The 11,224-nt window shown below is 50.6% G+C and overlaps 1 protein-coding gene across 1 annotated transcript in view; it reads right to left on the bottom strand.

Moving 5' to 3' along the window:
* The window catches only part of GRIK4 (glutamate ionotropic receptor kainate type subunit 4), a 181,168-nt gene that overhangs the window by 36,460 nt on the left and 133,484 nt on the right, over window positions 1-11,224 (bottom strand). The window contains exons 8-10 of the mRNA XM_017809444.1: window positions 6,693-6,854; window positions 1,199-1,351; window positions 222-326 (exon numbers count right to left, since the gene is read on the bottom strand). Of these exons, the coding sequence (XP_017664933.1) occupies window positions 222-326; window positions 1,199-1,351; window positions 6,693-6,854 (420 nt within the window). The remainder of the gene's footprint in view (window positions 1-221; window positions 327-1,198; window positions 1,352-6,692; window positions 6,855-11,224) is intronic.

Genomic DNA, 11,224 nt, shown 5'->3' with positions numbered 1-11,224 from the left:
CTGATCCACGCCCTGATCCACACCCTGACCCATGCTCTGATCCATGCCCTGATCCACACTGTGATCCATGTTCTGATCCACGCCCTGATCCACACCGTGCTGAGCACCTCTCCTTGCAGGGGGGGGCCCTGCAACCCCCCTGGGTCCCCACAGCAGCAGCCTGAGCCACCCCCTCACCAGGGGACACAGAGATTGTCCCTGGGCACTGTGTCTGCTCTTACCTGCCGGAATCCAGCCCGGGTGTGCTGCAGGATTTTCAGGGCGTAGTTGGACCGTTGGCCTTTGCTGTTGAATTCGATGTGGCCGGTGAGACCTTCCAATTCTACCTGTCCAAGAGAGACTGAGTTACAGCGCCCAGCGAGGTGGCTCACCCCACCACCCTCCCAGTGCAGCCCTTGTGTCCCCACCCTGCTTGCTCTCAGAGTCTGGAGAGGAACAGAAGCAGGAGAACAAAGTGCAGGGCTCCCCAGGTTTCTTTGCTTTGGGCTAAACCACCTCCACAGCCCCTCATCACCTCCCCCCATCCCAAGGCTAAGCCACTGGGGCTCCAAAGACCAGAGCTAAGGGAAGCTGAAGGATTTTGTTGGCTCTGACTAAGGGTGAGATTTAAAACAGGTTCACACGCATGGACCCAAGTGGTACAAGGCTCAGGTCCAGCTGAGCTTTCCCTTGGGGGAAAAAAAAGCCTCTTGAAATTTTCTTGTCTCAGTTGCCCCCCCAAAACAGACTCAGAAACCTGCTCCTTCTGCATGGGCATGGAGTCATATTGGCCAACCCCAGGATGAAATTTCAGAGTGTCCTCCCGCCAGAACTAGGCTTGTTTGGTTCCAGCAACCACACTCTTGGTTAAAAGGAGCCCAGACTCCTCCACAGGGGAGCTCACATCTTACTACTGAGCTCTGAGCAACTGTATAGCATGATCTTATATCGACTCAAGTTCACTGAAAACAGGGCTCAAACCACTTAGAAACATTCATACTTCAGCAAAAAAAAAAAATAAAAATCCACTGAGTTTCAGTTTTTCTGCAGCAAAAACGGGGATTTTCATGTCGTTCCAAGGCCAGGGACAACAGGGACAAACCAGCCTTTAGATCTGCTCTCTAAATAGCACAGACTGCCAGCACCAGCACAGCTCTTGCTGCTGGCAGTGGGGAGCACGAGCTCTGCCACAGCAGCACACACTCCAGCCCCCTCTCACCATTCTCAGGTAGTTCATGAGGCTGGTGCCGTGCTGCCAGATCTGGGCAGAGCCGCAGGACAGGGGCTTCACCCCGATCTCCTGGCTGCGGTTGAGCTCCTGCACGGCCGTCACCACGGCGTACACGGCGTCGAAGAGCAGGGCAGAGGAGAGCTGGGGGGAAAAGGGGACAAAAACTCAGGCAGGAAGACCAAAACCCAGCCCCCCACTGCTCCTTGCAGCAAGCAGGACAGCGCCCTATTCACAACCCCTTTTTGCTTCCTTGTTCTTCGGAATTTCTTCTACCGTTGTCATCTTTCCCTCTCTCTCTGTCTCTGCCCCTCCCCATTCTCTTCTAACCTCAGTTTCCTAAAGTAACTCACTTTTTCTTCTCTGCCCCTCCCCATTCTCTTCTAACCTCAGTTTCCTAAAGTAACTCACTTTTTCTAATCCAGGCATGTTGGTGACTCTGATCAATCTGCTGGCCAGGAGGAACGCTCCTGAGAGCATCAGGTTTGTGGAGTTCCTAAAATGGGCAGCTGGGCAGAACAGAGACCCTGTGCCTGCACTCACAGCAGGCAAGATGATTGTGCTGCTTCAGCCATTATTGGGCACCAGTGTGTCCTCTGACAGGCAGATCCACATGAGATGAGATGAGATTTTGCTAGATCTGCTTCTCAAGCAGCCAAATCCTACTTTTCAGACCCCACAGGGACCATCCAGTGCTGTGCTACACCCCCAGTTCCCTGCTGTAATGGCTCTGCTGAAGGCACGTCCAGAGTCACACAGCTCTCCTCCTCCTCTGGGCTTTGTTTGCCTTTCATCAGGTTTCTTTGTCCATCAAGCCTCACAAACTGTGTTTCTTGCCCGAGCACAAGTGTTTCCAGGCCTTTGATCCCGTTAATAATCAGCCATTTTCCCTCTCGTGTTCACTGGTGCGACTGAGATTTCACTTTTAATTATTGTCACCTCCTGACTCTGCTGGAATTAAGCCGTTGCACCTCATTACTACCAAGGCTACATTTTCCTCATGGATACTTCCAGGAGCATCCTCTTCCCATCCCGGCTCCTGGCAACGGGCTCAGTCTCCAGCCTGGGGCTCCTTTGCCTGCCTCACCCTGGCTGTGGAATCTGCATCCTCTCCTCCTCCCAAAGCCTGACTAGGTTTGTTCAGTGCTGCCAGTGGCCCTGCAGGGACAATCTCTCCCAGTTCAATCATCCCAACAAACCTTTGGCTTCCACTGCGTTACTAATTCGAACAGAGCGAGGCAGAGTTAACCCAGCTTGATCTTCCTCACATCAGTGGTGAGACCTCACTGACCACGGTGGGCTGGGATCAGACACTTGACAAGCAGCACAAAAACCTTTAAACCCACAAGCCAGCAGTTAAAGGGCAGGATTCCAGCCTCATGCCAGCAAAACCCCAACCACCAGCTCTGACAGCGCCGGTGACCTCTCACTCCTCCAGCCCTGACTCACATTTGCTCTGTCCCATTCCTCCTGCACATCCCAGATTCATCTGTTTTACACAAATCCCATCCAGGTTTCTCCAGGGAGCCCTGAGAAGCTTGACTGGCCCCTGCCAGTCTTGCAGCTCACCCGTCTCCCATGGAACAGGCACACCTTTGGTCATGGAAGTTGAGCACACAAGGAATGAGTGGAAGAGTGGGAAGAGAAATCTGGCATTTTGTTTCCTCTCCTGTCTCAGCTGGGAGGTACCACAGGACCCTTTGCAATGGCAGCAAGAATCTCTCCTGCACTTCTTCCCTCCTGTTTGGGGGTAAGTCTGCTAAGCTTGATCCAACATTCCCCTCCTGGGAAGCATTTTTCAGAGACCCTTAAAGGAGATGATATATCCTTCTCCCTGCCTTTATTTTTTCCTAACAGGGCCTCTCCAGCCTGTCCTGTCCTGAGCCCCTGTTGCATGAAGCTCTTTAGCATACACTTAATTTTCACTGTGAACTTAATCCCACTCAGGTCACAGGATGTCACACACAATTAGCAATTACTTCCCTGAATCAGGAACCAGATTAACACCACCAGCTGGACAAATGAAACTGTTATGAGACCAAACACAACCCCTGCGACCCCAGTGCTTCACCATTTCGTGCCAGATCAGAATATTGGCCCAGCATTTTTAATTGTCTCCTGCTGGGTTTCCATTTCCATTTGCCCTGAGCAGTTAATGATCTCTTATTAGCTGGTGAGCAAGAGACTTGCAGATCTCAGCGAGGCATTTGACATTATTGGTTGGAGTGCTTTGCTCTGAAAAAGTTGTCAGGATTTCTGGCAGGCCCCTTATAATTTCAAGGAATTTAGGGACTGGGGAGGGCATGGTGATACATAGGATCAAGTCCTTGTGGTAGGGAATAGGAATCCTTCCCATTCTTCTTTTCTTTCCCGAATTAAAATCAGAACCTTCCTCAGGAGCTCTCCCATTTGCCTCTCAGCTCACCCCAGTGTTTTCTGTTTCTCATCTCTTTCTCAGATGGTAACTCAGATATAACAGATCATATTCAACACAGTAAGGAAATTTGGGGTGCAGCTGTGTGGAGGAAACCCATTCCCAATTACAGGGTGTTGGGAGTGCAGCAGCATTTCTGGGTTCTTTGTCCCCCTGGATTTTGGAGGCAGGCAAGTGTCTCCTGCAGCCCAGAAAGTCAAAATGAGGAGGGGGTCAGCTGAGAACATCCCCTCCCCTTCCCTGCAGCCTCACCTGAGTCAGTGCTGAGGGAGCTGAAGCTGCTGGATTTTGCACTGGAAAAGATGCAAAGCAGCCACACATTTTGGAGGGCACAGCCTTCAGCAGGGGAGTGGAGAGAGACCTGGAGGCAGCACCTTTGGAACTCCCTCCAGGCAGATCCAAGGAGGGGGATCTGCCACTGCCTTCCTGTTACTTCACCTCAACTTTCTCCACGTCACCTATAAAATCTCTCACTCCTTTCCTGTCCTCATTTTAACCCACAGCTTTGTCACCCTGTCTCAAACAGCCAATTTGTCTGTTAACAAATGGATTCTGCTCCTCGCTTGCACCGTCTGATTTGTGCAGATCTCTGCTGGTTTTGTGCCACCCCTGCCATGCCAGAGCTCCCTGGCAGGGTCAGCAGATCCACGGGGCTCTGGGGACTTCCCTCAATCCCCAAAGCCAAACTCTTGACAATGCAAGTTGCTGATGAAAATTGCCACTTGCTGGGTGTCTCATCAGGGCAGGGCTCCAGGGAAGGGGAGGTGGGCTCCCTGCTCCACCCCCAGCTGCACAAGGAGAGGCTGTACCCAAAAACTAGGGGGATGCTGAAGAGTCCAGCTGTGACACAAAGCCCTGGGAACAACTCACCAACTAGAAAGCACCAAAAAAAAAAAAAAAAAANCCAAAAAAAAAAAAAAAAAAAGATCAGCAGCTGGACCTTCCAACTGGTGTCTTCAAGACAATGAACCCCATCAGATGCCCTGAGCCTGAGCTCCAGCTCCCTGCTGGATGCAGCACATCCTCCTCCCTCTAAAAACCAACAGCAGTCAAGTAGAATAATCCACTTTTTTTTTTTTAAAATCTCCCATGTAAAGGCCAATGTTTAAAGGTAAGTTGCTCTCCAGGGAAATAGTGAACAGGTTTGGCTACTCTGGGTTGTGCCATGTGGGTTGGGTTTTTTTTTCCCTTTCCTTCCTCAAACATTAGCATCTGTATCTTTGCCCCCAAAACGTAACACGGAGAATTAAAGCCGTTAAAACCCTGTGAAACAGACTTTACAATCTGGATTTTATTCAATGGCATAAACACTTAATTACAAACATCTGTTTTAGCCTAAATTCTAATTACCAAATCTAGCCATCTGTAATTTGAATGATTTTCTCTGATTTCCTTTCTTTGCAATGTGATTAATGAGAATGGCATTAGAGCAGGCAGCTCCCTCCTCCTTTGTCAGATGCTTCCTCAGCTCTAGAAGAAAGCCCTGGGATTTTGCAGCTCGCAGGAAACCTCCCTCCTGTCACTTCCAGCTGTTGAGCTTCCTTTTCCCTCCTTAGGATGAGCTATTCCATGAGACAACTCCTTCCCAGGACTACAGGGGGAAGTTCTAACACAGAGGGCTGTTCCCTGGGAGATGAGACCTGCCAGATTTCCGACAGCAGAGACGATCCCTGGCGGAATTTTCCTCCCAGACAAAGGCAAGGAAACACATGCCCTGCCTGGGAATATTTCAGCTCTGCTCTGTAACTTCCCCACCCAGGGCAAATCCCTTTTTCATCACCTGGGACACGGCATTTTGAAGAATTCCAGGCATAATCCTGCATCCTTCCACCTGCAGGTTTTGCTGGTTGCTCGAGACAACACAGGGTAAGAAGGCCCAATGAGAATTTTAATTTCCCCATCACACCTGCTACACTCCTGTTCCTACTGACTTCTGCTTGTACTATTAGAGGGAAATTTGTTTTTAATGCCTCTGAACTGTCATCCAAATAGGAAGTTTCCTGGTAGCAATCCCATGGAGATTTCAGCAGGGCAGGCAGCAAGTGACTGGAGCAGGGAGGAGGGAGAGCAGGATGGTCCCAGGCACATCCAACAGGCAGAAATAATAATAATAAGGGCAGCAAGCTCCTAATTTTGCCTGTTAAGGATCACTTTGTGGTGACAATAAGGTTTTCAGAGCTGCCTCAGCTCATCAAGGGGACTCTGAGCTCATCAAAAAACAAGCAAGAGGGTTCCACTGATGGTATTTTCTCTCTCTCTCCTCCCCCAGCTCCAGTCACAGCACCCCTGATGTGGCAAATGTGCTTTGCAAACCTTCCCAGTTGGGGAGAATCCCTGGGGAAGATTTCAGTCCTGATCTGCACATTCATCAGGGAGATGCTGGAGCGTGGAACACAACCCAGCCTTTTGGCATCTGCCTGAGCCCAGCCCTTTCTGGGCCATCTGCATTCCCAGTCCCTCTGCCACGAGCCATTGTTACTGGAGGTAAAACACACAGGGACAAACTTCACAAGGGGAACACTGAATCAGAGCTGCATCATCCCCTGCACTCACGGAAAACACAGTTCAAACTAAGATTAGGCTTGAATTTAGAGCTGTGCCCCAGTTCAAGCACAGAGAACCCCTCCAAAGCTCTGCTCCCCAAGTCCCTTTGGGCAGCCTCTGACTTTCAGGATCACTTTAGTATTCTCCAAATCAAATCCTCCTCTGCAAATCACAGCTTGATACCCAAATTCCTCTCCTACCTACTTAGCTAAAATGCTCTGTCTGGCTCATCCTTTCCATTCCTCTGCCCACAAAAGCCAGTCCAAGGTGCAGCAGTACAGCTGCAGCCTGAGCTCCTCAGCACAGGGTTTACTTGGATTAAATAATTCAATTATTTAATAAATTTAATAATTTAAAAACGTACCCTTTGAGACCAGAGCTTCTACCTCTGCATTGCCAGGCTCTGCTCAGGACCATCCTGAAGTTCCTCTCACAAGGTTTTCCTGTTGGTTTGTAGCTGTTCCCAGCTCAGGGAGGCTGTGGGTGATGGGAATGAATTTTACTTACTGCTGGCCCAGTGAATGGAGCGTGATCACAGTTCTCCTGCCAGGACTGGTTGAGGCTCTGGACAAACTCTTGGAAGAAGGCATGAGACTGGTTGAAAATGGAAAATCCCAGGATGTTGACTCTGTCGTCCAACAGGCTGTCCAGGCGCTGGAGGGAAAACTCCTAAAGCAGCACGAAGCAGAAAATGGGATTAGGGGAGAAAACAGGCACTGGAAGCTTCCAAACCAGTCAACCCTTGGAGGGAAGATGGGACTGTGGAGTGATGAGACCTTACATGTGGAACCCCCTTTCCACACTGGGGATAAAACCCACCCACTCGTTGGCGAGGAAGGTCTGGGTGCTAAACAGGATTTGTGCTGCCCATCTCAGGCTTGTAATGAAGATGTCAGCCAAGTCCAGGGTTATATTGGCCAAATTCTACCAAAAAAAACCCCCAAAAAAACCCAAACAAACCCTGCAAAAAAGGTTATGGAAAGTTCCCATTCCTGAGCTGTGGTTCCTGCCAACCCACACCTGAGTGTGGTGTTCCTTCTGCAGTTACAAACCACCCCTTCTGGCAGGAGCTCCCTGTGACACCGGGGTCACAGCCCGGGCAGGGAGGTGGATGATGTATTTCAGATGAAGCCACTAACCTGCTCCAACAGCCCAGAGAAGGTCAGCTCTGCTGTGGGAGGTCCAGAGCACACAGAGATTTATATTTCCCAAGCGCTGCCCTCTCTCCAAGGCACTCCCCAAAAACAGATCCCTGCTCTGTTCTCTGTGAAAACACTGCTGTGCCTCAGAGCCCCAGGCAGTGGGAGGACACCAGCCATGGTTCTCCATCCAAACTCAGGGCAGGAGGGATCCCCAGGCCACCAAGGCCACCTCTTTTCCTTATTCTTCTGAATTTCCTCTGAACTGGGCCCCAGCCTGGGTGACAAACATCATCTGCTGAGTGAAGCTGCTCCACCACCACGACCAAGTTGGTGACACCAAGTTTAAACTGTTAAGTTGAACCAGTTCCTTCCCCATGGGAGAGGAGGAACCTAACCCTGACCTACCTAACCCTAACAACCCCATCCTGCACTGGCACCAGGTACCAGGAGGAGATGCCACTCCTGGGACACCCTAAGGCCCTGTGGAGGGTGGGAAGGTGCTTTGACTGCGGGGTTTTGGAGTTGGGAGCATTCCCCTCACAATTCTAAAAAGCAAAGTGGTACAATGCATAAAAATGACTGCATATTATAAAAATGACAGCGAAAAGGGAAAGCCCTCCTTTGCCGCTCACATCAAGGGAAGCAGCTACACGACAGATTCCTGGAGAAGGGTCCAACCCTTCTTGTCCTATTAGCAGCAAATAATGGCACCTTCCTCACTAATTTCTCTTTTGCTAATTGCTAAAATGGAGCAGGGAGGTGGGAGTAATAATAGTTTCAGGAACTGCTGGATGCCCATTCTCCTCCATCACTGGCACGGACGGCTCTGGGCTCTGTGGAGTGTGAGATTCCCAACAAGCCAGCCCATTTTTTACCTTTGCTGCCTTCCCGGGCACGCAGGAACAGCGTCTGTAAATCTCCAAAACATGGGAGTTACAAGACTATTCCAGCCCAGGCAAACTCCCCCGGGAATGTGATCAGACACAGGATTAAGTGCGTTTTGGACACAACCGCATTAGCGTTGGGTAACATGAAATTGCCTGTGAACTATTGATTCATTTGAATGATATTATCCTGCTGCCTCCCTGACAGGTTATCCATTTACCCACGGCATCCTGTCAGCCCGTGCAACGAGGGCAGGTGGCTAATGAGGAGCTGGGCTGGAGGAGATCCTGGATGCAAACGGAGCAGCAGGAGATGTGCTGAGCCCCTGTAAAAAACACCATCTCCCTGCAGCCAGAGCTGGGAGGCAAATTGTGCAGGGCACGAGGCAGACAGCTGCCTGACTGCCCTCCTGGCTTGGTTGTACACAGAAGGAAAATGGGATGTTTTGTACCAGAACAGCCACACAGTCCAAGGCTTTGTTCTCGGGCCAGACCGCCCCAGCCTCCCTCCCTGCGTGTATCCATTGTGCCTTTTCTGCCCTGAAAACATCCCTAAGCTTTTGAGGCTGCAGGTTTGTTGTGCTCTGCTCCTTAAATTAGCAACTAATGGGCGAGGGAACGGTCTTGCTTCCCGCAGGGAACCCGAGGCAGGGGTGAGGTTTGTTCCGGGGTCGCTCCTGGCCCCTCGCCCAGCTCACGGCACAGTTTTTGGAGGGATCCCCGCCTGCATCAGCCCAATTTCCTCGGGGAGGTTCCCCGGGGCTGGAGGCAGCTGCCAGGGCTCGCTGCCTGCAAAGCAACACAGACAGACCCCGACACGCTCCCCCCAGAGACACCAATTTGCTCCGGTTCAAATGTCAGCAGCAGCTTTTCCCAGCTCTCATTAGCAGTGGCTGGTTGGGTCTTTTCCTACAGCCAGCACTCCCCATCCACATCCATCTTTTTCCAGGCAAGCCTCCAGCTGCAGAAAACCCCATGTCTGTGGCTGTCATGTCCATAAAGCACCAGCTCTGTGAGACAGGGGGGTGGCATGGCCTGCATCTGACCCTTTCCCCCCACTGCCCCCTGCCCCTTCCCTCTGCTCCAGCTCCAATCTCTGGCCTCTAAACGTTTTTTCCACCAGATATTCACAAAACCACTCTGCAGACCCAGGTCGGGGGGAAATGAGCCGTGAGCTGCCTATGCAATGAGATGGAGATAAACCACCCTTGGGGGACACACTTCATTTGCAGTGGGATAAGAGAGATTTGGTAAGGTCAGGCTTTGCAAAGAGGGCAAAGGGGTGAGAGCATCCAGATACTCAGCTCAGCTTCTGTCCCCGCCTGGGCTTTTTTTTTTTTTTTTCCCTTTCTACACACTCATTCACCACGCTTGACATTTCCAAACCCACGTTTTGCAAACACAAAACTCATTTGCCATTCAAGGCCTGCAGCTCTCAGCTGATTTCCCGTGGCAAGAGGCAAACACAGGCAGGACAAGGGGTGGAAAACCCCGATCTCAGGGGTATTTTCAGATGGAGATCCAAAGATTTCTCACTGAGACAGAGTAAAACTGACTTTTGCCTAAGCTCCCCACCTTGCCTCAGCTGCTGGACAGAGCTGAGGGACCTAATTCCTGCACAAAACACTTTCACAGCTGCCTTTCTCTCCTCACATAGTTACTCTCCCCTATCCTGGCAGGTGCTTTTGCAGGCTAGAAGACAACTTTCCAATGCAATAAGAGCAAGGAGCCATTAGGAAAATAACTCACATTCTGTTTAAAAGGGGACTCCAAGGCTCCTCCACCTGTGCAAATACAGCTTTGTAACCACAGGCTTTCAGGCAGGTGGACACGGGAGGATGTGAATCAAAGAGATGGGTTCAAATAGCATCTCCCTTATCATCTCTGTTCCATCACCAAGGATTTTTCCCCCCCTTCCCTACACTGCAGCAATTGCAATAGTTGACCAACACTTTGCCCTCCACCTCAGTCCAACCTGAGGTGCAGAGAAGACCACCAGGAGTGATGCCAAGGTGAATTTCTGGGAGACACAAATCTTGGATTCTTCCCCCTCTTTTCACTCTTTTTTTTTAAAAACACCCCCCAGAAGTCAACATTCTGCTTCAAGAGGCATCAGGAAAAAATAGCCCCAGAGTGTCAGCAGCCAAAATTAATGAACTTTTACAGGTGAAAAATCCCTGGGCTTTGCTCAAACCACAGCAAATTCTGCAGCAGCACCAGGCAATTACAGTGTAGGTTTTCTGACTTTTATACTGCAGGGCTGCAACCTCTAAATATGTGCTGTTAAATAACAACACTTAGCAATTCTATGGCACTCTATATTTTCCAAGTGCTAGGCACACATTAGCTAATTGAATACAAAGGGCTTCCCTGGGAGACGAGGCTGGAGGAGTTATTAGAGGGTGAAGTCACTCCTGTGCTTCAGGAAGCACTCGACCTGCACTCTCACTTCATAGCAGGAGACAAAACCTCTGGAGTGACCCCAACATTCAGATCACTGGGAGAACCTGGCTAATAAAAGCCCCACAGCCAAGCCAGGGTCTCAGCACCCTCCCAGGGAACAATTTCTTCCCAATATCTGATCTAAATCTACCCTCCTTCAGCTTAAAGCCATTCCCCCTTGTCCTGTCACTCCAAGCCCTGGTAAAAATCCCCTCTCCAGCCTTCTTGCAGGTCACCTTTAGGCACTGGAAGGTGCTACAAGCTCACCCCAAAGCCTTCTCTTCTCCAGGCAGAACATCCCAAAACAGACACGGGTTGACAGCACGCCTTACAATGCCAGGCATCAAAGGCAGCATTCCTGTATAAGCACATCATTAATGAAGTATCCTCCCAAATGCACACCTCAGTGACCCACTCCCAGGCTACAGGACACCCCACAGATGTGGGGAGACACCAAAGGGACACTTCAGTGTCCGTCCTGAGATTGCCTGGCAGCTTTTAGGCAGGAGCCAAACCTCCAGCCAGTGCAAAGTCAGCACAGCTCTGGTGACTTCACTGCTGACATCCCTGG

Source organism: Lepidothrix coronata, unplaced genomic scaffold (genome assembly GCF_001604755.1).
Source record: "Lepidothrix coronata isolate B3197 unplaced genomic scaffold, Lepidothrix_coronata-1.0 Scaffold27, whole genome shotgun sequence".
NCBI classification, from domain to species: domain Eukaryota; kingdom Metazoa; phylum Chordata; class Aves; order Passeriformes; family Pipridae; genus Lepidothrix; species Lepidothrix coronata.
The sequence above is the reverse complement of the archived record's forward strand: the minus strand, read 5'-3'. Positions and strand labels throughout refer to the sequence as shown.